The following is a 25,772-nucleotide window of genomic DNA, read 5'->3' as shown; positions in this document are numbered from 1 at the left end:
GATCATTTTACAGAGGGAGTGCATTTCTGTCCATGTTGGCCAAGCTGGTGTGCAGATTGGAAACTCGTGTTGGGAATTGTACTGCTTGGAACATGGTATCTGCCCAGACGGAACAGCTGCTGATGATAGCAAAACTCTACTGGACTCCTCCTTTGGCACCTTTTTCAGTGAGACTGGTCCTGGGAAGTATGTTCCTAGGTCCATATTTGTTGACTTGGAGCCATCAGTTATAGGTGAGTAGTGTCCTATTTGAAATAGTTGTTTGGCTTTTGAGCAAATGTAAATAAAAATGTGGGTTTGTGAAGGTCTGACTTGATATTTCCTGACAGATGAGATCCGTAATGGGTCCTACCGTCAGCTGTACCATCCGGAGCAGTTGATTAGTGGTAAAGAGGATGCAGCCAACAACTACGCTCGTGGTCACTACACCATTGGAAAGGAAATTGTGGATCCGGTCCTGGACAGGATTCGTAAAATGGTAGGTGACCAGATTAACAGTTGCTTGCTCAACTTTTCAAAGATTGGTCAACATATTTCCTTGCATTCAGTATCTTTAGTATTGGTGTGCACATGTTTTTGGTGATCCCCCATTTAGTGTGATTCCTCATTTGAGGCCTCTACATCACAGGTCTCCAACAGGTAGCTTGTGAGCTACCATCCCCCCCCTTTAAGTAGCTCTCCAAAAGGTTTGAGGAAGATGTAGAACCCAGTCACTTGAGAAACATGTTAAAATTCAGTCTACAAAGAGAGAAGGTAGAGGAGTTGAAATTAACCTTTAAAAAGCATATCTTATTCAGCAGTTTTGGGTGGAGGTCAGCTATGTAAATACATGGAATGCTACTATTGATATAAAAGGCTTTCGGCCATGTTCATTTTGTCAAAGTAGCGCTCAGAGGAAAAAAGGTTGGTGACCCCTGCTCTACATTATGTCTGTAAGGGGTAGGATTGTTTGAGAATCATAACAGGGTGTGTTTGATGTTTTTCTAGTTTGTTGCAGAAAATCCACTTGGTCTTTGTTTGCATTATCTCTAGGAGTTCAGAGTTTCTAATTTATGGTGCAGAATGTGACTACTGAATTTGTGTCTCAGACCGACCAGTGCTCGGGTCTCCAGGGATTCCTCATCTTCCACAGCTTTGGAGGAGGCACTGGCTCTGGCTTCACCTCCCTGCTGATGGAGCGTCTGTCTGTGGACTACGGCAAGAAGTCCAAGCTGGAGTTCTCCGTCTACCCTGCTCCCCAGGTGTCCACTGCTGTAGTGGAGCCCTACAACTCCATCCTCACGACCCACACCACTCTAGAGCACTCTGACTGTGCCTTCATGGTGGACAACGAGGCCATTTTTGATATTTGCAAGCGCAACCTTGACATTGAGCGTCCCTCCTACACCAATCTGAATCGTCTTGTCGCCCAGATCGTCTCGTCTATCACTGCATCTCTACGCTTTGATGGGGCTCTGAATGTGGATCTTACTGAGTTCCAAACTAACCTTGTTCCCTACCCCCGTATTCACTTCCCCCTGGTCACCTACGCGCCAATAATCTCTGCGGAAAAGGCATACCATGAGCAACTCTCTGTGCCTGAGATCACAAATGCTTGTTTTGAGCCAGCAAATCAGATGGTGAAGTGTGACCCAAGGCGTGGTAAGTACATGGCCTGCTGCGTGCTGTACCGTGGGGACGTGGTACCCAAAGACGTCAACGGTGCCATTGCTGCCATCAAGGCCCGCCGATCCATCCAGTTTGTTGACTGGTGCCCCACTGGCTTCAAGGTGGGCATCAACTACCAGCCGCCAACGGTGGTGCCAGGAGGTGACTTGGCCAAGGTGCAGAGGGCCGTTTGTATGCTGAGTAACACGACTGCCATCGCTGAGGCCTGGGCTCGCCTGGACCATAAGTTTGACCTGATGTACGCCAAGAGGGCCTTTGTGCACTGGTATGTGGGTGAGGGCATGGAAGAGGGGGAGTTCAGTGAGGCCAGAGAAGACATGGCTGCACTGGAGAAGGACTATGAGGAAGTTGGGGCAGACTCAGCAGAGGATGGTGAAGAAGAGGAAGAAGAGTACTAGAGTTTCTAAGGTTATTTATTTGTATGTCAGTTTAACTAATAAATGTTGGTATTGCAAATATATATGGGTTGTCTGAATCTTTATCCCCCTGAAGTAATACAGAAGAAAATCAACTGAGGACTGCATATGATATTGTGAGTGTAATTTACTGCATTACCTGACACCCCTATGGTATATTGCAATATCAAGCACAAGAATTTCAAATGACATTTACACAGCCAGGCAGCTACAGCACTACACTCTGTGGGCATGTCTCTGAGCTCCCATTTATATCCCCCCCAGAGTGTAGTGCTGTAGCTGCCTGGCTGGGTTAGCTGCTGAGTGTAGCAACTCAAGCTAGGTAAAACTGATTTTTTTTTTTTTTTTTCCTTTTTCATACCAACAGTAGTCGGTGACCTCCAAATGGAGATCTGTGCGAACTCTCAGTGTTCCTCCTTTAATGCAAGACATCTGAACACACAAAACACATTTTGATCATTTTCATAATTTGGGTGTTATTTCGGTGTATAAAACTGAGTCTAGGCACATACCTACTGATGGTAATTTTGATACCATAGTTTTAATAGAGACCCAGTCAGACCATTAGTATGAAAAATCAGGAACAGAGTTTATTTACAATGATGTGCATCAAGGGAGAGACCACATGACTTCACCTAAAGATCCATCAGCTACTCTAACTAGACAAGGAAATAGTTAAGGTTTAAGTATCCTTCCAGGCTGATGGGAGATGGTGTTGGTCATCCCATCTCACGTGGACTACAAGGAAACACTCTGATTAGTGGCAACCTGGCAATCCGGAGCAGATGGCTACTGACGCAGCCATGCAGAACAGTGAAACACTAAAGTCATAATATTCCCGCTTATCTCTAAATACAGTCACACACAGATATACACAGGGACAGTACAGATATCATAGTCATTACATAGAATCATACTTTTAGTATTAAAGTGACCCACTAATGAGAAATGCAGAACATTAAACCACATATTGGACATAAAGTTCTATTCCACTTTCTCTCAGTCCCCCTTTTTCAGACTTTATGGCTGGAACATTTCATCAAATATTGCCACTATATAAAATATAAAAGATTATACAATTGTTTCATTCAAGTTAGTCAGATCCAAATAAGCAGGTACATGATTTAACTGATTTCAGTCAGTCAGTCAAGAAAAATAACTACACATGATTGGTGTACAATAACAACCACAGTAAATCAAAAACAAACTATCATGACAATCAGAACAGGAGCTAGTAAACCAAAAAGAATATATTTGGTCCATCCCGCTAAACTATTCCGAAAAAAGACCTAAATCACACGTATATAAAAATAATTTCTGAATCCAATACTCTCAAGTCCCCCTTTAAAAGACTTGAAGCCTTTGACACCACACAATAGCACACATCTGATTGAATCAGAATGAGCCTACTAATGAACTGAGAGTAATGCAGTAATTGTGTCTTTTTACCATGTGTATAATAGTTGGGCAAAGCTGAATATAAAACCAAAACACATAAGAAATGTCTCAACAATTCTCAAATAGAACCCAATAAAATAAATGAATCAACATGGTTACATGTATAAAAGTGGCCCTGATTGTCTTGATTTCTCACAGGCTGTGCAAAAAAGTTTACATACCACAGAGTACTAGTGATAAAAACAATAACCAAACAGTTCAAGGGGAAAAAAGCAATAGACAAAAGAAAAAAGAAAAAAGTAGAGTCTGTAAGGCTCCCCCTTTTTGACCACTGATTGCACCTGAAATATAACACAGAGATATACATAATATGTATATGTAAGGCCCCGGTAGTGCTTCCTAAGTTTCAACTAACATTATTAAAAAGATTTCAATTGCAATACTGCTATGGTCAGTCACCAAATTAGTAATTAGCAATGAAATATAAATTCAAATGATCATGATCTTCATGGATACTCTTTTTTTTTCTTTGTGTGCCTCATATCAAGAATTGTTTATCATACAGCAAAGCTAAATTATCTTAACCTTTTTCCACATTGTTTAAAGCAGGCCTAAAGGCATGTTTTAAAGAACTTGGTAAGACCTTTATTCTGAACATATTCTGAACGCCTGAAACAAATGCAAAGTTGTGTTTTATTTTATTGCATTACTGTAAAACAGTTGTAAAACATTTTCCATGTCAATGAAGAGAAGAAAATAATAATACCAATATAAAAACTGCAGTGGTTGTGTTGTTAATAAACATATGAACCTATTAGTTCAATACTAGTTCAGTGTAGTGAAGTCAACATCAACAACCTCTCATCCTCCATGAAAGAAAAAGCTATCTTTAATCATAACTTGATACACTGCAAGAGCTAGATGTCTATGTTATCAGACTACTCTTAATCAGACTCCCCCTTATGATCTGCAGCAAGGCTGCAAGATTATTCCCTTAGCTAAAGTGTTGTCGCCTATAACACTGTGTCCTATTAAGAGCTTAGTGCGTCATAGCATCAACAATTTGATACATTCACTGCTGTTGGTAAGATTACAACTTGCTAAACTGGCCCCCAAGTATGAATTTAACCGATATGCTTCAACTCTGTCAGTGTTGTCACTGCGAGACAACATATGGTGCATATGGTGGCCTCAAAGCAGGACCTGGCAGAGCTCAAGGCCTACACACCTAGCCAATCAACAGTCAAAACACATCTGTGTCTACCTTGAAGCAAGAACATAGCGTCCGCATGGCTTCCAGTGTTTGCGGCCTACACATGGAACAGGATAACTTGGGTCAGGTTCTATTAGCATGGGGAGCAGGGAGCTTGGAGAAACAAGTATTTAAGCAAAATGGTCATACTTTCTATGGGGCCTTTATTAAATGTACAAATGGAAAATGAAAACCAAATGTTTATGTTTCAAGGCTAAATATAGGCCAATCCAGTGACAAGGAGCACGTCTGAAGAGGGCGACAGATGTATGACACAGGAGCGATTGATCAGAAGATGTTTTTTTGGTGTTTTGTTCATTTTCAAAAACAATTAGAGACTTTGCTGCCATAACATTTTGTTTAAACAAACGCAAAAACTAAACAAATAATTGCTACAACATGGCATTTACGATTTCGTCATAGCATAAGGGCGCCTGCAGGAATAAAATTGGTGGAAACATTTAACACCTTTCTACCACCTAGGAACACTAAGGATAGCGTTATTCATATTTTTCCTTTTCCAATTTCAGGTTCGGGCATTTGGTCAGCTAGAAAGCAGCCTGCATACTTTCACGCAAATATTTGGTCAACTTCATACAGCCATAAAAAAGCTATTGCCCTCCATTTTGCAAATCATTATCAGCTTGGTGCATGTGTTTTTCCGATTTAGGCTATTGCAAGTGCATAAACTAATGGCAATGCTTAGCCTTCATTCAGAAATCTTTAATTTTTGGATTTATTAGTTATTTTAGTTTTATGTTTGAAATGATCAAACAAAAATTAGCCTATTACACATGTTAAAATCGATTTTTCATTTTTGAAACTCATTTTACCTAGCCAAATCGATTTCAATATCGATATTCGATTTTAAAGTGACAGCCCTAGTGTGTGTGCATGCATGTATGTGTGTACATGCGTGTGTGCATGAGTGCCTGTTTGTGAGCTTTGTTAAAATGAAGTAAATACATTTCAACATCATCTGTACCCTTTGCTCAACACCATCATCTACAGGCAGATGCGTGTACAGGCAGATGTAGTCTCCCCCGGGACCAAACGAAATTTCCGTAAAAGTCTACCCACAAGTGTGCCCTTGTGTTTATTGGCTGTAGCTGTTGAACACATAAACTGAACCCAACATGCATTTCCCCCCTGTGCTTGCTGTAGCTGCTGAACACAGCATCTGAACCACACACGCTTCTCATACTGCAGCTATAGAAGATGATGATTTATTTGATAAAGATGGATTGGAAAGATGGAAAAGATGGATTCTCTAGTATTTTGCAAGTTTTTTTATCGCTTTCAAATACAGTATAGCTGAAATTGTAACATCCAAGCCGATAAAATAACAGCATTTAAGGTAAGAATTTATTCAACTGTTTCATAGCAATAGGTGGTGTTGCTGATGCTGTTTGTGTGTGTGGCATGTGTGTGTGCACATTTGGTTATGTGCATGTGCTCCAGCAATGATCTGATAATGCTGATAAGTTTATTCTTGTGTGAACCACTGTCTCATGTCTTTATATAATTATATAAATGGCAATGCTTTCAACACAAAAGACTATTTATGGCATTGTAAACTGAAGCAAAGGTGAAAAGGTGGTCTGTTGTATTGTGTGAAGAATTTAAAGGGCCGTTCACACCAGAAACAATAACTATAACCCATAACGATAAAAACGTCCACACTGACTGACCAACGATAAGCAAATTATCTCCTTGTGATGGCTAAAATGTGATGGGTTCTGATTGGCTGTTAGCTTTTTATCGTTTTCAAAATCGATCTGAAAGTGATCCCCAACAATATTGTTCTTCATGTCGTTATCGTTCATAGTTTATATGTGAACGTCATCATTCATATTAACAAGAACAATATTTTTTTTTATAGTTAATGTTATAGTTATCATTCTTGGTGTGAACGGCCTTTAAGTTAGAACAAACCGTCAATTTTAGCTTAAAGACCTGTATCCTGTGCACGGTGTCCTATTAGGCCTACTAACTAGGTGAGTGAGTCTTAAAAAAGTAAATCAATTAGCCAATCAGACATTGGACAAGAGGTGCTAATTGGAAGCCAGGCCTTATACCCAACCATCACTATATATCACACAGACCCAGAGGTGGTCTTTCATGTTTGTTTACGTAACAGGTAAGTTGTCAGAGACATTACAGTTTTAACTAATGTTCTTTTTTAACATTTAACAGTTTCTTTAGGTTCTTCGTGGAGCTTTTTTGAAATGATTATTAAAAGAAGCCTAATGCAAGTATTTATTGATTATTTGGTGAAGGTGCATTTGGAGGAGCCTGCGTTTTGGACAGACTTTTTAGATTATTATTTGAAGAATGGTGAGTGCCTCTTACTTATAAGTTAGGCTTACTGTTTGACTTGGGTGATGGGCCAGGTATTTGTCATGATGGTCGGTTTTCATATATTTTCTTGATCATTTTACAGAGGGAGTGCATTTCTGTCCATGTTGGCCAAGCTGGTGTGCAGATTGGAAACTCGTGTTGGGAATTGTACTGCTTGGAACATGGTATCTGCCCAGACGGAACAGCTGCTGATGATAGCAAAACTCTACTGGACTCCTCCTTTGGCACCTTTTTCAGTGAGACTGGTCATGGGAAGTATGTTCCTAGGTCCATATTTGTTGACTTGGAGCCATCAGTTATAGGTGAGTAGTGTCCTATTTGAAATAGTTGTTTGGCTTTTGAGCAAATGTGAATAAAAATGTGGGTTTGTGAAGGTCTGACTTGATATTTCCTGACAGATGAGATCCGTAATGGGTCCTACCGTCAGCTGTACCATCCGGAGCAGTTGATTAGTGGTAAAGAGGATGCAGCCAACAACTACGCTCGTGGTCACTACACCATTGGAAAAGAAATTGTGGATCCGGTCCTGGACAGGATTCGTAAAATGGTAGGTGACCAGATTAACAGTTGCTTGCTCAACTTTTCAAAGATTGGTCAACATATTTCCTTGCATTCAGTATCTTTAGTATTGGTGTGCACATGTTTTTGGTGATCCCCCATTTAGTGTGATTCCTCATTTGAGGCCTCTACATCACAGGTCTCCAACAGGTAGCTTGTGAGCTACCAGCACCCGCCCCCCCCCTTTAAGTAGCTCTCCAAAAGGTTTGAGGAAGATGTAGAACCCAGTCACTTGAGAAACATGTTAAAATTCAGTCTACAAAGAGAGAAGGTAGAGGAGTTGAAATTAACCTTTAAAAAGCATATCTTATTCAGCAGTTTTGGGTGGAGGTCAGCTATGTAAATACATGGAATGCTACTATTGACATAAAAGGCTTTCGGCCATGTTCATTTTGTCAAAGTAGCGCTCGGAGGAAAAAAGGTTGGTGACCCCTGCTCTACATTATGTCTGTAAGGGGTAGGATTGTTTGAGAATCATAACAGGGTGTGTTTGATGTTTTTCTAGTTTGTTGCAGAAAATCCACTTTGTCTTTGTTTGCATTATCTCTAGGAGTTCAGAGTTTCTAATTTATGGTGCAGAATGTGACTACTGAATTTGTGTCTCAGACCGACCAGTGCTCGGGTCTCCAGGGATTCCTCATCTTCCACAGCTTTGGAGGAGGCACTGGCTCTGGCTTCACCTCCCTGCTGATGGAGCGTCTGTCTGTGGACTACGGCAAGAAGTCCAAGCTGGAGTTCTCGGTGTACCCTGCTCCCCAGGTGTCCACTGCTGTAGTGGAGCCCTACAACTCCATCCTCACGACCCACACCACTCTAGAGCACTCTGACTGTTCCTTCATGGTGGACAACGAAGCCATTTTTGATATTTGCAAGCGCTACCTTGACATTGAGCGTCCCTCCTACACCAATCTGAATCGCCTTGTCGCCCAGATCGTCTCGTCTATCACTGCATCTCTACGCTTTGATGGGGCTCTGAATGTGGATCTCACAGAGTTCCAAACTAACCTTGTTCCCTACCCCCGCATTCACTTCCCCCTAGTCACCTACTCTCCAATAATCTCTGCGGAAAAGGCATACCATGAGCAGCTCTCTGTGCCTGAGATCACAAATGCTTGTTTTGAGCCAGCTAATCAGATGGTGAAGTGTGACCCAAGGCGTGGTAAGTACATGGCCTGCTGCGTACTGTACCGTGGGGACGTGGTACCCAAAGACGTCAACGGTGCCATTGCTGCCATCAAGGCCCGCCGATCCATTCAGTTTGTTGACTGGTGCCCCACTGGCTTCAAGGTAGGCATCAACTACCAGCCGCCAACGGTGGTACCAGGCGGTGACTTGGCCAAGGTGCAGAGGGCCGTTTGTATGCTGAGTAACACGACTGCCATCGCTGAGGCCTGGGCTCGCCTGGACCATAAGTTTGACCTGATGTACGCCAAGAGGGCCTTTGTGCACTGGTATGTGGGTGAGGGCATGGAAGAGGGGGAGTTCAGTGAGGCCAGAGAAGACATGGCTGCACTGGAGAAGGACTATGAGGAAGTTGGGGCAGACTCAGCAGAGGATGGTGAAGAAGAGGAAGAAGAGTACTAGAGTTTCTAAGGTTATTTATTTGTATGTCAGTTTAACTAATAAATGTTGGTATTGCAAATATATATGGGTTGTCTGAATCTTTATCCCCCTGAAGTAATACAGAAAAAAATCAACTGAGGACTGCATATGATATTGTGAGTGTAATTTACTGCATTACCTGACACCCCTATGGTATATTGCAATATCAAGCACAAGAATTTCAAATGACATTTACACAGCCAGGCAGCTACAGCACTACACTCTGTGGGCATGTCTCTGAGCTCCCATTTATATCCCCCCCAGAGTGTAGTGCTGTAGCTGCCTGGCTGGGTTAGCTGCTGAGTGTAGCAACTCAAGCTAGGTAAAACTGATTTTTTTTTTTTTTTTTTTTTTTTTTTTTTTCCTTTTTCATACCAACAGTAGTCGGTGACCTCCAAATGGAGATCTGTGTGAACTCTCAGTGTTCCTCCTTTAATGCAAGACATCTGAACACACAAAACACATTTTGATCATTTTCATAATTTGGGTGTTATTTCGGTGTATAAAACTGAGTCTAGGCACATACCTACTGATGGTAATTTTGATACCATAGTTTTAATAGAGACCCAGTCAGACCATTAGTATGAAAAATCAGGAACAGAGTTTATTTACAATGATGTGCATCAAGGGAGAGACCGCATGACTTCACCTAAAGATCCATCAGCTACTCTAACTAGACAAGGAAATAGTTAAGGTTTAAGTATCCTTCCAGGCTGATGGGAGATGGTGTTGGTCATCCCATCTCACGTGGACTACAAGGAAACACTCTGATTAGTGGCAACCTGGCAATCCGGAGCAGATGGCTACTGACGCAGCCATGCAGAACAGTGAAACACTAAAGTCATAATATTCCCGCTTATCTCTAAATACAGTCACACACAGATATACACAGGGACAGTACAGATATCATAGTCATTAAATAGAATCATACTTTTAGTATTAAAGTGACCCACTAATGAGAAATGCAGAACATTAAACCACATATTGGACATAAAGTTCTATTCCACTTTCTCTCAGTCCCCCTTTTTCAGACGTTATGGCTGGAACATTTCATCAAATATTGCCACTATATAAAATATAAAAGATTATACAATTGTTTCATTCAAGTTAGTCAGATCCAAATAAGCAGGTACATGATTTAACTGATTTCAGTCAGTCAGTCAGTCAAGAAAAATAACTACACATGATTGGTGTACAATAACAACCACAGTAAATCAAAAACAAACTATCATGACAATCAGAACAGGAGCTAGTAAACCAAAAAGAATATATTTGGTCCATCCCGCTAAACTATTCCGAAAAAAGACCTAAATCACACGTATATAAAAATAATTTCTGAATCCAATACTCTCAAGTCCCCCTTTAAAAGACTTGAAGCCTTTGACACCACACAATAGCACACATCTGATTGAATCAGAATGAGCCTACTAATGAACTGAGAGTAATGCAGTAATTGTGTCTTTTTACCATGTGTATAATAGTTGGGCAAAGCTGAATATAAAACCAAAACACATAAGAAATGTCTCAACAATTCTCAAATAGAACCCAATAAAAGAAATGAATCAACATGGTTACATGTATAAAAGTGGCCCTGATTGTCTTGATTTCTCACAGGCTGTGCAAAAAAGTTTACATACCACAGAGTACTAGTGATAAAAACAATAACCAAACAGTTCAAGGGGAAAAAAGCAATAGACAAAAGAAAAAAGAAAAAAGTAGAGTCTGTAAGGCTCCCCCTTTTTGACCACTGATTGCACCTGAAATATAACACAGAGAATCGTTGGATTCAACGATTATATAATAATCAACACTGGTTTTCATCTAAATTATTCATAGCTCAATGTGGCACATCAGTAGGTAAGTTATATCCATTTTTTCAGCTAGGCCAGGAATCAAAAGTAACCCTGAACCAAATTTTTCCTAATCTTTCCCCTTTTTTCAGAAACTCTTTGTCTATGTGGTTTTGCTTTCAGTTCTCTATGCCAAATAATACATTAGAGATTAAACAACAGATATTGTGGCTTAATTCTAATATCTGCATAGACAAAAAACCTGTATATTGGCAGTCATTTTTAGATAATAATGTACTTTTTGTAAATGACATATTGAATAGTAAAGGACAATTTCTTAGTTATGAATCCTTTGTGTCAATATATGGAGACTTTTGTCCAAAACTACAGTATTTCCAGTTGTTATCAGCAATCCCTTCATCTTGGAAAATAGCACTACTTGATTCAAATGCAAACCTAGGTGTCTGCCGTCCGGCTATTAACAATTATAAATGGTTGGGGCATAAAAAAGTAAATTTTGACATGTACAGCTTCTTTTTATTTTTTAAAAATACTGCAATTTCTCCATATTATTTTCAAGACTACTGGGAAAGTATTTTTGATACTCCACTTCCTTGGTTAGATGTCTTTAAGAATCTGTACAAATCATCCTGTTCAACATATGTATGGGCCTTTCAAGTTAAAATTTTCTACAAGATTCTACCAACAAAGAAAATGTTAAAGATTTGGAGAATAAATGAAGACAATATGTGTAGATACTGTGGTGAAGAAGAGGAAGACACCATGCATTTGTTTTGGTATTGTCCAGATGTCATGCTTTTCTGGCGCAAGGTGGCAGCTTGGCTGTCTGAGCAAGGACTTGACTTACCAATAACAACAATCAATATAATTTGGGGTTTGCAGGAAGAACAAAATATGCTGTTAAACATTATTGTGCTCCTTGGAAAAAATTTTATTTTAAAAAAAGAAAAATGTATTACATTGGAACCATTCATCATGTTTCTAAAACACCATTATTTAATGACTAAGAACATGATAAAAAATAAAAGAAAACCACAATTAGATGATTGGAGAAAAATAGCTATCACGAAAAAATGGGATAAAGATCAATAATTTTGTTTTTATTATTTATTTTTATTCTGATAGTTATGGATAAGAATCTATCTGTTGCCACAATGTGTCATACTCTGCTATTTTTCTGTTCATGTCATGGAGTTAATTTACAGCTTAAATATGAACATGACTGGGTTATATAGTTAAAATATGTATGCTTATTTGTTTGTTTGTGTATGATTTTGGTTAATGTTGTTTGTTTGTTTGTTTGTTTGTTTTCATTACCGTTGTTTACTTGTCTGTCCTCTATGTTGTAAACACCAATAAAAAATAAATAAATAAATAAAAAAATAAAAAAAACACAGAGATATACATAATATGTATATGTAAGGCCCCGGTAGTGCTTCCTAAGTTTCAACTAACATTATTAAAAAGATTTCAATTGCAATACTGCTATGGTCAGTCACCAAATTAGTAATTAGCAATGAAATATAAATTCAAATGATCATGATCTTCATGGATACTCTTTTTTTTTCTTTGTGTGCCTCATATCAAGAATTGTTTATCATACAGCAAAGCTAAATTATCTTAACCTTTTTCCACATTGTTTAAAGCAGGCCTAAAGGCATGTTTTAAAGAACTTGGTAAGACCTTTATTCTGAACATATTCTGAACGCCTGAAACAAATGCAAAGTTGTGTTTTATTTTATTGCATTACTGTAAAACAGTTGTAAAACATTTTCCATGTCAATGAAGAGAAGAAAATAATAATACCAATATAAAAACTGCAGTGGTTGTGTTGTTAATAAACATATGAACCTATTAGTTCAATACTAGTTCAGTGTAGTGAAGTCAACATCAACAACCTCTCATCCTCCATGAAAGAAAAAGCTATCTTTAATCATAACTTGATACACTGCAAGAGCTAGATGTCTATGTTATCAGACTACTCTTAATCAGACTCCCCCTTATGATCTGCAGCAAGGCTGCAAGATTATTCCCTTAGCTAAAGTGTTGTCGCCTATAACACTGTGTCCTATTAAGAGCTTAGTGCGTCATAGCATCAACAGTTTGATACATTCACTGCTGTTGGTAAGATTACAACTTGCTAAACTGGCCCCCAAGTATGAATTTAACCGATATGCTTCAACTCTGTCAGTGTTGTCACTGCGAGACAACATATGGTGCATATGGTGGCCTCAAAGCAGGACCTGGCAGAGCTCAAGGCCAACACACCTAGCCAATCAACAGTCAAAACACATCTGTGTCTACCTTGAAGCAAGAACATAGCGTCCGCATGGCTTCCAGTGTTTGCGGCCTACACATGGAACAGGATAACTTGGGTCAGGTTCTATTAGCATGGGGAGCAGGGAGCTTGGAGAAACAAGTATTTGAGCAAAATGGTCATACTTTCTATGGGGCCTTTATTAAATGTACAAATGGAAAATGAAAACCAAATGTTTATGTTTCAAGGCTAAATATAGGCCAATCCAGTGACAAGGAGCACGTCTGAAGAGGGCGACAGATGTATGACACAGGAGCGATTGATCAGAAGATGTTTTTTTGGTGTTTTGTTCATTTTCAAAAACAATTAGAGACTTTGCTGCCATAACATTTTGTTTAAACAAACGCAAAAACTAAACAAATAATTGCTACAACATGGCATTTACGATTTCGTCATAGCATAAGGGCGCCTGCAGGAATAAAATTGGTGGAAACATTTAACACCTTTCTACCACCTAGGAACACTAAGGATAGCGTTATTCATATTTTTCCTTTTCCAATTTCAGGTTCGGGCATTTGGTCAGCTAGAAAGCAGCCTGCATACTTTCACGCAAATATTTGGTCAACTTCATACAGCCATAAAAAAGCTATTGCCCTCCATTTTGCAAATCATTATCAGCTTGGTGCATGTGTTTTTCTGATTTAGGCTATTGCAAGTGCATAAACTAATGGCAATGCTTAGCCTTCATTCAGAAATCTTTAATTTTTGGATTTATTAGTTATTTTAGTTTTATGTTTGAAATGATCGATCAAACAAAAATTAGCCTATTACACATGTTAAAATCGATTTTTCATTTTTGAAACTCATTTTACCTAGCCAAATCGATTTCAATATCGATATTCGATTTTAAAGTGACAGCCCTAGTGTGTGTGCATGCATGTATCTATGTGTGTACATGCGTGTGTGCATGAGTGCCTGTTTGTGAGCTTTGTTAAAATGAAGTAAATACATTTCAACATCATCTGTACCCTTTGCTCAACACCATCATCTACAGGCAGATGCGTGTACAGGCAGATGTAGTCTCCCCCGGGACCAAAAGAAATTTCCGTAAAAGTCTACCCACAAGTGTGCCCTTGTGTTTATTGGCTGTAGCTGCTGAACACATAAACTGAACCCAACATGCATTTCCCCCCTGTGCTTGCTGTAGCTGCTGAACACAGCATCTGAACCACACACGCTTCTCATACTGCAGCTATAGAAGATGATGATTTATTTAATAAAGATGGATTGGAAAGATGGAAAAGATGGATTCTCTAGTATTTTGCAAGTTTTTTTATCGCTTTCAAATACAGTATAGCTGAAATTGTAACATCCAAGCCGATAAAATAACAGCATTTAAGGTAAGAATTTATTCAACTGTTTCATAGCAATAGGTGGTGTTGCTGATGCTGTTTGTGTGTGTGGCATGTGTTTGTGCACATTTGGTTATGTGCATGTGCTCCAGCAATGGTCTGATAATGCTGATAAGTTTATTCTTGTGTGAACCACTGTCTCATGTCTTTATATAATTATATAAATGGCAATGCTTTCAACACAAAAGACTATTTATGGCATTGTAAACTGAAGCAAAGGTGAAAAGGTGGTCTGTTGTATTGTGTGAAGAATTTAAAGGGCCGTTCACACCAGAAACAATAACTATAACCCATAACGATAAAAACGTCCACACTGACTGACCAACGATAAGCAAATTATCTCCTTGTGATGGCTAAAATGTGATGGGTTCTGATTGGCTGTTAGCTTTTTATCGTTTTCAAAATCGATCTGAAAGTGATCCCCAACAATATTGTTCTTCATGTCGTTATCGTTCATAGTTTATATGTGAACGTCATCATTCATATTAACAAGAACAATATTTTTTTTTATAGTTAACGTTATAGTTATCATTCTTGGTGTGAACGGCCCTTAAGTTAGAACAAACCGTCAATTTTAGCTTAAAGACCTGTATCCTGTGCACGGTGTCCTATTAGGCCTACTAACTAGGTGAGTGAGTCTTAAAAAAGTAAATCAATTAGCCAATCAGACATTGGACAAGAGGTGCTAATTGGAAGCCAGGCCTTATACCCAACCATCACTATATATCACACAGACCCAGAGGTGGTCTTTCATGTTTGTTTACGTAACAGGTAAGTTGTCAGAGACATTACAGTTTTAACTAATGTTCTTTTTTAACATTTAACAGTTTCTTTAGGTTCTTCGTGGAGCTTTTTTGAAATTATTATTAAAAGAAGCCTAATGCAAGTATTTATTGATTATTTGGTGAAGGTGCATTTGGAGGAGCCTGCGTTTTGGACAGACTTTTTAGATTATTATTTGAAGAATGGTGAGTGCCTCTTACTTATAAGTTAGGCTTACTGTTTGACTTGTGTGATGGGCCAGGTATTTGTCATGATGGTTGGTTTTCATATATTTTCTTGATCATTTTACAGAGGGAGTGCATTTCTGTCCATGTTGGCCAAGCTGGTGTGCAGATTGGAAACTCGTGTTGGGAATTGTACTGCTTGGAACATGGTATCTGCCCAGACGGAACAGCTGCTGATGATAGCAAAACTCTACTGGACTCCTCCTTTGGCACCTTTTTCAGTGAGACTGGTCCTGGGAAGTATGTTCCTAGGTCCATATTTGTTGACTTGGAGCCATCAGTTATAGGTGAGTAGTGTCCTATTTGAAATAGTTGTTTGGCTTTTGAGCAAATGTAAATAAAAATGTGGGTTTGTGAAGGTCTGACTTGATATTTCCTGACAGATGAGATCCGTAATGGGTCCTACCGTCAGCTGTACCATCCGGAGCAGTTGATTAGTGGTAAAGAGGATGCAGCCAACAACTACGCTCGTGGTCACTACACCATTGGAAAGGAAATTGTGGATCCGGTCCTGGACAGGATTCGTAAAATGGTAGGTGACCAGATTAACAGTTGCTTGCTCAACTTTTCAAAGATTGGTCAACATATTTCCTTGCATTCAGTATCTTTAGTATTGGTGTGCACATGTTTTTGGTGATCCCCCATTTAGTGTGATTACTCATTTGAGGCCTCTACATCACAGGTCTCCAACAGGTAGCTTGTGAGCTACCAGCCCCCCCCCCCCCCCCCTTTAAGTAGCTCTCCAAAAGGTTTGAGGAAGATGTAGAACCCAGTCACTTGAGAAACATGTTAAAATTCAGTCTACAAAGAGAAGGTAGAGGAGTTGAAATTAACCTTTAAAAAGCATATCTTATTCAGCAGTTTTGGGTGGAGGTCAGCTATGTAAATACATGGAATGCTACTATTGACATAAAAGGCTTTCGGCCATGTTCATTTTGTCAAAGTAGCGCTCGGAGGAAAAAAGGTTGGTGACCCCTGCTCTACATTATGTCTGTAAGGGGTAGGATTGTTTGAGAATCATAACAGGGTGTGTTTGATGTTTTTCTAGTTTGTTGCAGAAAATCCACTTGGTCTTTGTTTGCATTATCTCTAGGAGTTCAGAGTTTCTAATTTATGGTGCAGAATGTGACTACTGAATTTGTTTCTCAGACCGACCAGTGCTCGGGTCTCCAGGGATTCCTCATCTTCCACAGCTTTGGAGGAGGCACTGGCTCTGGCTTCACCTCCCTGCTGATGGAGCGTCTGTCTGTGGACTACGGCAAGAAGTCCAAGCTGGAGTTCTCGGTGTACCCTGCTCCCCAGGTGTCCACTGCTGTAGTGGAGCCCTACAACTCCATCCTCACGACCCACACCACTCTAGAGCACTCTGACTGTTCCTTCATGGTGGACAACGAGGCCATTTTTGATATTTGCAAGCGCAACCTTGACATTGAGCGTCCCTCTTACACCAATCTGAATCGCCTTGTCGCCCAGATCGTCTCGTCTATCACTGCATCTCTACGCTTTGATGGGGCTCTGAATGTGGATCTCACGGAGTTCCAAACTAACCTTGTTCCCTACCCCCGCATTCACTTCCCCCTGGTCACCTACTCTCCAATAATCTCTGCGGAAAAGGCATACCATGAGCAGCTCTCTGTGCCTGAGATCACAAATGCTTGTTTTGAGCCAGCTAATCAGATGGTGAAGTGTGACCCAAGGCGTGGTAAGTACATGGCCTGCTGCGTACTGTACCGTGGGGACGTGGTACCCAAAGACGTCAACGGTGCCATTGCTGCCATCAAGGCCCGCCGATCCATCCAGTTTGTTGACTGGTGCCCCACTGGCTTCAAGGTAGGCATCAACTACCAGCCGCCAACGGTGGTACCAGGCGGTGACTTGGCCAAGGTGCAGAGGGCCGTTTGTATGCTGAGTAACACGACTGCCATCGCTGAGGCCTGGGCTCGCCTGGACCATAAGTTTGACCTGATGTACGCCAAGAGGGCCTTTGTGCACTGGTATGTGGGTGAGGGCATGGAAGAGGGGGAGTTCAGTGAGGCCAGAGAAGACATGGCTGCACTGGAGAAGGACTATGAGGAAGTTGGGGCAGACTCAGCAGAGGATGGTGAAGAAGAGGAAGAAGAGTACTAGAGTTTCTAAGGTTATTTATTTGTATGTCAGTTTAACTAATAAATGTTGGTATTGCAAATATATATGGGTTGTCTGAATCTTTATCCCCCTGAAGTAATACAGAAAAAAATCAACTGAGGACTGCATATGATATTGTGAGTGTAATTTACTGCATTACCTGACACCCCTATGGTATATTGCAATATCAAGCACAAGAATTTCAAATGACATTTACACAGCCAGGCAGCTACAGCACTACACTCTGTGGGCATGTCTCTGAGCTCCCATTTATATCCCCCCCAGAGTGTAGTGCTGTAGCTGCCTGGCTGGGTTAGCTGCTGAGTGTAGCAACTCGAGCTAGGTAAAACTGATTTTTTTTTTTTTTTTTTTTTTTCCTTTTTCATACCAACAGTAGTCGGTGACCTCCAAATGGAGATCTGTGCGAACTCTCAGTGTTCCTCCTTTAATGCAAGACATCTGAACACACAAAACACATTTTGATCATTTTCATAATTTGGGTGTTATTTCGGTGTATAAAACTGAGTCTAGGCACATACCTACTGATGGTAATTTTGATACCATAGTTTTAATAGAGACCCAGTCAGACCATTAGTATGAAAAATCAGGAACAGAGTTTATTTACAATGATGTGCATCAAGGGAGAGACCGCATGACTTCACCTAAAGATCCATCAGCTACTCTAACTAGACAAGGAAATAGTTAAGGTTTAAGTATCCTTCCAGGCTGATGGGAGATGGTGTTGGTCATCCCATCTCACGTGGACTACAAGGAAACACTCTGATTAGTGGCAACCTGGCAATCCGGAGCAGATGGCTACTGACGCAGCCATGCAGAACAGTGAAACACTAAAGTCATAATATTCCCGCTTATCTCTAAATACAGTCACACACAGATATACACAGGGACAGTACAGATATCATAGTCATTACATAGAATCATACTTTTAGTATTAAAGTGACCCACTAATGAGAAATGCAGAACATTAAACCACATATTGGACATAATGTTCTATTCCACTTTCTCTCAGTCCCCCTTTTTCAGACTTTATGGCTGGAACATTTCATCAAATATTGCCACTATATAAAATATAAAAGATTATACAATTGTTTCATTCAAGTTAGTCAGATCCAAATAAGCAGGTACATGATTTAACTGATTTCAGTCAGTCAGTCAGTCAAGAAAAATAACTACACATGATTGGTGTACAATAACAACCACAGTAAATCAAAAACAAACTATCATGACAATCAGAACAGGAGCTAGTAAACCAAAAAGAATATATTTGGTCCATCCCGCTAAACTATTCCGAAAAAAGACCTAAATCACACGTATATAAAAATAATTTCTGAATCCAATACTCTCAAGTCCCCCTTTAAAAGACTTGAAGCCTTTGACACCACACAATAGCACACATCTGATTGAAATCAGAATGAGCCTACTAATGAACTGAGAGTAATGCAGTAATTGTGTCTTTTTACCATGTGTATAATAGTTGGGCAAAGCTGAATATAAAACCAAAACACATAAGAAATGTCTCAACAATTCTCAAATAGAACCCAATAAAAGAAATGAATCAACATGGTTACATGTATAAAAGTGGCCCTGATTGTCTTGATTTCTCACAGGCTGTGCAAAAAAGTTTACATACCACAGAGTACTAGTGATAAAAACAATAACCAAACAGTTCAAGGGGAAAAAAGCAATAGACAAAAGAAAAAAGTAGAGTCTGTAAGGCTCCCCCTTTTTGACCACTGATTGCACCTGAAATATAACACAGAGATATACATAATATGTATATGTAAGGCCCCGGTAGTGCTTCCTAAGTTTCAACTAACATTATTAAAAAGATTTCAATTGCAATACTGCTATGGTCAGTCACCAAATTAGTAATTAGCAATGAAATATAAATTCAAATGATCATGATCTTCATGGATACTCTTTTTTTTTCTTTGTGTGCCTCATATCAAGAATTGTTTATCATACAGCAAAGCTAAATTATCTTAACCTTTTTCCACATTGTTTAAAGCAGGCCTAAAGGCATGTTTTAAAGAACTTGGTAAGACCTTTATTCTGAACATATTCTGAACGCCTGAAACAAATGCAAAGTTGTGTTTTATTTTATTGCATTACTGTAAAACAGTTGTAAAACATTTTCCATGTCAATGAAGAGAAGAAAATAATAATACCAATATAAAAACTGCAGTGGTTGTGTTGTTAATAAACATATGAACCTATTAGTTCAATACTAGTTCAGTGTAGTGAAGTCAACATCAACAACCTCTCATCCTCCATGAAAGAAAAAGCTATCTTTAATCATAACTTGATACACTGCAAGAGCTAGATGTCTATGTTATCAGACTACTCTTAATCAGACTCCCCCTTATGATCTGCAGCAAGGCTGCAAGATTATTCCCTTAGCTAAAGTGTTGTCGCCTATAACACTGTGTCCTATTAAGAGCTTAGTGCGTCATAGCATCAACAATTTGATACATTCACTGCTGTTGGTAAGATTACAACTTGCTAAACTGGCCCCCAAGTATGAATTTAACCGATATGCTTCAACTCTGTCAGTGTTGTCACTGCGAGACAACATATGGTGCATATGGTGGCCTCAAAGCAGGACCTGGCAGAGCTCAAGGCCTACACACCTAGCCAATCAACAGTCAAAACACATCTGTGTCTACCTTGAAGCAAGAACATAGCGTCCGCATGGCTTCCAGTGTTTGCGGCCTACACATGGAACAGGATAACTTGGGTCAGGTTCTATTAGCATGGGGAGCAGGGAGCTTGGAGAAACAAGTATTTAAGCAAAATGGTCATACTTTCTATGGGGCCTTTATTAAATGTACAAATGGAAAATGTAAACCAAATGTTTATGTTTCAAGGCTAAATATAGGCTAATCCAGTGACAAGGAGCACGTCTGAAGAGGGCGATAGATGTATGAAACAGGAGCGATTGATCAGAAGATGTTTTTTTGGTGTTTTGTTCATTTTCAAAAACAATTAGAGACTTTGCTGCCATAACATTTTGTTTAAACAAACGCAAAAACTAAACAAATAATTGCTAAAACATGGCATTTACGATTTCGTCATAGCATAAGGGCGCCTGCAGGAATAAAATTGGTGGAAACATTTAACACCTTTCTACCACCTAGGAACACTAAGGATAGCGTTATTCATATTTTTCCTTTTCCAATTTCAGGTTCGGGCATTTGGTCAGCTAGAAAGCAGCCTGCATACTTTCACGCAAATATTTGGTCAACTTCATACAGCCATAAAAAAGCTATTGCCCTCCATTTTGCAAATCATTATCAGCTTGGTGCTTTTCCGATTTAGGCTATTGCAAGTGCATAAACTAATGGCAATGCTTAGCCTTCATTCAGAAATCTTTAATTTTTGGATTTATTAGTTATTTTAGTTTTATGTTTGAAATGATCAAACAAAAATTAGCCTATTACACATGTTAAAATCGATTTTTCATTTTTGAATCTCATTTTACCTAGCCAAATCGATTTCAATATCGATATTCGATTTTAAAGTGACAGCCCTAGTGTGTGTGCATGCATGTATCTATGTGTGTACATGCGTGTGTGTATGAGTGCCTGTTTGTGAGCTTTGTTAAAATGAAGTAAATGCATTTCAACATCATCTGTACCCTTTGCTCAACACCATCATCTACAGGCAGATGCGTGTACAGGCAGATGTAGTCTCCCCCGGGACCAAACGAAATTTCCGTAAAAGTCTACCCACAAGTGTGCCCTGGTGTTTATTGGCTGTAGCTGCTGAACACATAAACTGAACCCAACATGCATTTCCCCCCTGTGCTTGCTGTAGCTGCTGAACACAGCATCTGAACCACACACGCTTCTCATACTGCAGCTATAGAAGATGATGATTTATTTGATAAAGATGGATTGGAAAGATGGAAAAGATGGATTCTCTAGTATTTTGCAAGTTTTTTTATCGCTTTCAAATACAGTATAGCTGAAATTGTAACATCCAAGCCGATAAAATAACAGCATTTAAGGTAAGAATTTATTCAACTGTTTCATAGCAATAGGTGGTGTTGCTGATGCTGTTTGTGTGTGTGGCATGTGTTTGTGCACATTTGGTTATGTGCATGTGCTCCAGCAATGGTCTGATAATGCTGATAAGTTTATTCTTGTGTGAACCACTGTCTCATGTCTTTATATAATTATATAAATGGCAATGCTTTCAACACAAAAGACTATTTATGGCATTGTAAACTGAAGCAAAGGTGAAAAGGTGGTCTGTTGTATTGTGTGAAGAATTTAAAGGGCCGTTCACACCAGAAACAATAACTATAACCCATAACGATAAAAACGTCCACACTGACTGACCAACGATAAGCAAATTATCTCCTTGTGATGGCTAAAATGTGATGGGTTCTGATTGGCTGTTAGCTTTTTATCGTTTTCAAAATCGATCTGAAAGTGATCCCCAACAATATTGTTCTTCATGTCGTTATCGTTCATAGTTTATATGTGAACGTCATCATTCATATTAACAAGAACAATATTTTTTTTTATAGTTAACGTTATAGTTATCATTCTTGGTGTGAACGGCCCTTAAGTTAGAACAAACCGTCAATTTTAGCTTAAAGACCTGTATCCTGTGCACGGTGTCCTATTAGGCCTACTAACTAGGTGAGTGAGTCTTAAAAAAGTAAATCAATTAGCCAATCAGACATTGGACAAGAGGTGCTAATTGGAAGCCAGGCCTTATACCCAACCATCACTATATATCACACAGACCCAGAGGTGGTCTTTCATGTTTGTTTACGTAACAGGTAAGTTGTCAGAGACATTACAGTTTTAACTAATGTTCTTTTTTAACATTTAACAGTTTCTTTAGGTTCTTCGTGGAGCTTTTTTGAAATTATTATTAAAAGAAGCCTAATGCAAATATTTATTGATTATTTGGTGAAGGTGCATTTGGAGGAGCCTGCGTTTTGGACAGACTTTTTAGATTATTAGTTGAAGAATGGTGAGTGCCTCTTACTTATAAGTTAGGCTTACTGTTTGACTTGGGTGATGGGCCAGGTATTTGTCATGATGGTGGGTTTTCATATATTTTCTTGATCATTTTACAGAGGGAGTGCATTTCTGTCCATGTTGGCCAAGCTGGTGTGCAGATTGGAAACTCGTGTTGGGAATTGTACTGCTTGGAACATGGTATCTGCCCAGACGGAACAGCTGCTGATGATAGCAAAACTCTACTGGACTCCTCCTTTGGCACCTTTTTCAGTGAGACTGGTCATGGGAAGTATGTTCCTAGGTCCATATTTGTTGACTTGGAGCCATCAGTTATAGGTGAGTAGTGTCCTATTTGAAATAGTTGTTTGGCTTTTGAGCAAATGTAAATAAAAATGTGGGTTTGTGAAGGTCTGACTTGATATTTCCTGACAGATGAGATCCGTAATGGGTCCTACCGTCAGCTGTACCATCCGGAGCAGTTGATTAGTGGTAAAGAGGATGCAGCCAACAACTACGCTCGTGGTCACTACACCATTGGAAAGGAAATTGTGGATCCGGTCCTGGACAGGATTCGTAAAATGGTAGGTGACCAGATTAACAGTTGCTTGCTCAACTTTTCAAAGATTGGTCAACATATTTCCTTGCATTCAGTATCTTTAGTATTGGTGTGCACATGTTTTTGGTGATCCCCCATTTAGTGTGATTCCTCATTTGAGGCCTCTACATCACAGGTCTCCAACAGGTAGCTTGTGAGCTACCAGCCCCCCCCCCCCCTTTAAGTAGCTCTCCAAAAGGTTTGAGGAAGATGTAGAACCCAGTCACTTGAGAAACATGTTAAAATTCAGTCTACAAAGAGAGAAGGTAGAGGAGTTGAAATTAACCTTTAAAAAGCATATCTTATTCAGCAGTTTTGGGTGGAGGTCAGCTATGTAAATACATGGAATGCTACTATTGACATAAAAGGCTTTCGGCCATGTTCATTTTGTCAAAGTAGCGCTCGGAGGAAAAAAGGTTGGTGACCCCTGCTCTACATTATGTCTGTAAGGGGTAGGATTGTTTGAGAATCATAACAGGGTGTGTTTGATGTTTTTCTAGTTTGTTGCAGAAAATCCACTTGGTCTTTGTTTGCATTTTCTCTAGGAGTTCAGAGTTTCTAATTTATGGTGCAGAATGTGACTACTGAATTTGTGTTTCAGACCGACCAGTGCTCGGGTCTCCAGGGATTCCTCATCTTCCACAGCTTTGGAGGAGGCACTGGCTCTGGCTTCACCTCCCTGCTGATGGAGCGTCTGTCTGTGGACTACGGCAAGAAGTCCAAGCTGGAGTTCTCGGTGTACCCTGCTCCCCAGGTGTCCACTGCTGTAGTGGAGCCCTACAACTCCATCCTCACGACCCACACCACTCTAGAGCACTCTGACTGTTCCTTCATGGTGGACAACGAGGCCATTTTTGATATTTGCAAGCGCAACCTTGACATTGAGCGTCCCTCCTACACCAATCTGAATCGTCTTGTCGCCCAGATCGTCTCGTCTATCACTGCATCTCTACGCTTTGATGGGGCTCTGAATGTGGATCTTACTGAGTTCCAAACTAACCTTGTTCCCTACCCCCGTATTCACTTCCCCCTGGTCACCTACGCGCCAATAATCTCTGCGGAAAAGGCATACCATGAGCAACTCTCTGTGCCTGAGATCACAAATGCTTGTTTTGAGCCAGCAAATCAGATGGTGAAGTGTGACCCAAGGCGTGGTAAGTACATGGCCTGCTGCGTGCTGTACCGTGGGGACGTGGTACCCAAAGACGTCAACGGTGCCATTGCTGCCATCAAGGCCCGCCGATCCATCCAGTTTGTTGACTGGTGCCCCACTGGCTTCAAGGTGGGCATCAACTACCAGCCGCCAACGGTGGTGCCAGGAGGTGACTTGGCCAAGGTGCAGAGGGCAGTGTGTATGCTGAGCAACACGACTGCCATCGCTGAGGCCTGGGCTCGCCTGGACCATAAGTTTGACCTGATGTACGCCAAAAGGGCCTTTGTGCACTGGTATGTGGGTGAGGGCATGGAAGAGGGGGAGTTCAGTGAGGCCAGAGAAGACATGGCTGCACTGGAGAAGGACTATGAGGAAGTTGGGGCAGACTCAGCAGAGGATGGTGAAGAGGAGGAAGAAGAGTACTAGAGTTTCTAAGATATGTAGTTGTGTGTCAGTTTAACTAATAAATGTTTTGTATTGCAAATATATATGGGTTGTCTGAATCTTTATCCCCCTGAAGTAATACAGAAAAAAATCCACTGAGGACTACAGATTAATTTTGTGAGTAATTTACTGCATTACCTGACACCCCTATGGTATATTGCAAAATCAAGCACAAAGAATTTCTGAGCTTCCATTTACATGCCCCTAGCAGGGGCGGAGCTACGTGGTGGCCAGGGGGGGCCACGGCCACCACTGGTCAAAGCTTGGCCACCCTGCTGGCCCCCCCAGCTCCGTTCAGTGAAAAGTTAAAAAAAAAGATTGCTGCCGTTTTCAACGGTACTTTGAAAGGAAGTGTAGCCTACGGTTCTAATCAAATCGTGAGTAGGCCTAGTGCAGCAGCAGCAGGGGACAATTCAAGTCATCTGTTAAACACTTGACAGTAGACTACTACTTACTTAACCTCAGTGACAACAGGTGAGTTGATGATGATTTGGAACATCAATGTTAATAAAATGTTAAAATGTGACACGAATCATAGCAAAGTGATCTGCTTTGGGCTGTTCTTGTTAGGTAGGCTCTGACATTGACGTGTGAGGCTGATCAAAAATAAGCGGATGCCCGTGGTACAGTAACGCTGTTACAAAAATATTTTGATAATATTCGGGTGAAATGCAAGCATATTAGGCACATATCTCCGGATGGCTCCAATAAAAG

The 25,772-nt window shown here is 40.2% G+C and overlaps 4 protein-coding genes across 4 annotated transcripts; all 4 read left to right on the top strand.

The window, feature by feature from the left end:
- Positions 1-333: 333 nt before the first annotated feature.
- On the top strand, positions 334-2,066 carry LOC143109910 (tubulin alpha-1B chain-like). Its single transcript, XM_076272711.1, has 2 exons — positions 334-478; positions 1,089-2,066. The coding sequence occupies exons 1-2, from the start codon at positions 476-478 to the stop codon at positions 2,064-2,066; spliced, it is 981 nt and encodes a 326-aa protein (XP_076128826.1). The 5' UTR covers positions 334-475.
- Positions 2,067-6,855: 4,789 nt separating this feature from the next.
- On the top strand, positions 6,856-9,237 carry LOC143109227 (tubulin alpha-4A chain-like). The gene is made up of 4 exons (XM_076271880.1): positions 6,856-6,874; positions 7,128-7,397; positions 7,494-7,642; positions 8,260-9,237. The coding sequence occupies exons 1-4, from the start codon at positions 6,856-6,858 to the stop codon at positions 9,235-9,237; spliced, it is 1,416 nt and encodes a 471-aa protein (XP_076127995.1).
- Positions 9,238-15,487: 6,250 nt separating this feature from the next.
- On the top strand, positions 15,488-17,869 carry LOC143109225 (tubulin alpha-4A chain-like). The gene is made up of 4 exons (XM_076271879.1): positions 15,488-15,506; positions 15,760-16,029; positions 16,126-16,274; positions 16,892-17,869. Exons 1-4 carry the CDS (start codon positions 15,488-15,490, stop codon positions 17,867-17,869), a joined length of 1,416 nt encoding a protein of 471 aa, XP_076127994.1.
- Positions 17,870-22,660: 4,791 nt separating this feature from the next.
- LOC143109224 (tubulin alpha-4A chain-like) lies at positions 22,661-25,040 on the top strand. The gene is made up of 4 exons (XM_076271878.1): positions 22,661-22,679; positions 22,933-23,202; positions 23,299-23,447; positions 24,063-25,040. Exons 1-4 carry the CDS (start codon positions 22,661-22,663, stop codon positions 25,038-25,040), a joined length of 1,416 nt encoding a protein of 471 aa, XP_076127993.1.
- The last annotated feature ends 732 nt before the right edge of the window (positions 25,041-25,772 follow it).

Source organism: Alosa pseudoharengus, unplaced genomic scaffold (genome assembly GCF_046254945.1).
Source record: "Alosa pseudoharengus isolate Yale_2024_CS ecotype anadromous, Long Island Sound unplaced genomic scaffold, YU_APseudo_1.1 YU_APseudo_1.1_scf_7, whole genome shotgun sequence".
NCBI lineage: Eukaryota > Metazoa > Chordata > Actinopteri > Clupeiformes > Clupeidae > Alosa > Alosa pseudoharengus.
The sequence above is the reverse complement of the archived record's forward strand: the minus strand, read 5'-3'. Positions and strand labels throughout refer to the sequence as shown.

Bases quoted from the DNA above. Each gene is read 5' to 3' on its own strand.
- LOC143109225 (XM_076271879.1), top strand. The intron at 16,030-16,125 runs GTGAGTAGTGTC...ATTTCCTGACAG, and splicing joins CTTGGAGCCATCAGTTATAG to ATGAGATCCGTAATGGGTCC. The intron at 16,275-16,891 runs GTAGGTGACCAG...TTTGTTTCTCAG, and splicing joins TGGACAGGATTCGTAAAATG to ACCGACCAGTGCTCGGGTCT.
- LOC143109227 (XM_076271880.1), top strand. The intron at 7,398-7,493 runs GTGAGTAGTGTC...ATTTCCTGACAG, and splicing joins CTTGGAGCCATCAGTTATAG to ATGAGATCCGTAATGGGTCC. The intron at 7,643-8,259 runs GTAGGTGACCAG...TTTGTGTCTCAG, and splicing joins TGGACAGGATTCGTAAAATG to ACCGACCAGTGCTCGGGTCT.
- LOC143109224 (XM_076271878.1), top strand. The intron at 23,203-23,298 runs GTGAGTAGTGTC...ATTTCCTGACAG, and splicing joins CTTGGAGCCATCAGTTATAG to ATGAGATCCGTAATGGGTCC. The intron at 23,448-24,062 runs GTAGGTGACCAG...TTTGTGTTTCAG, and splicing joins TGGACAGGATTCGTAAAATG to ACCGACCAGTGCTCGGGTCT.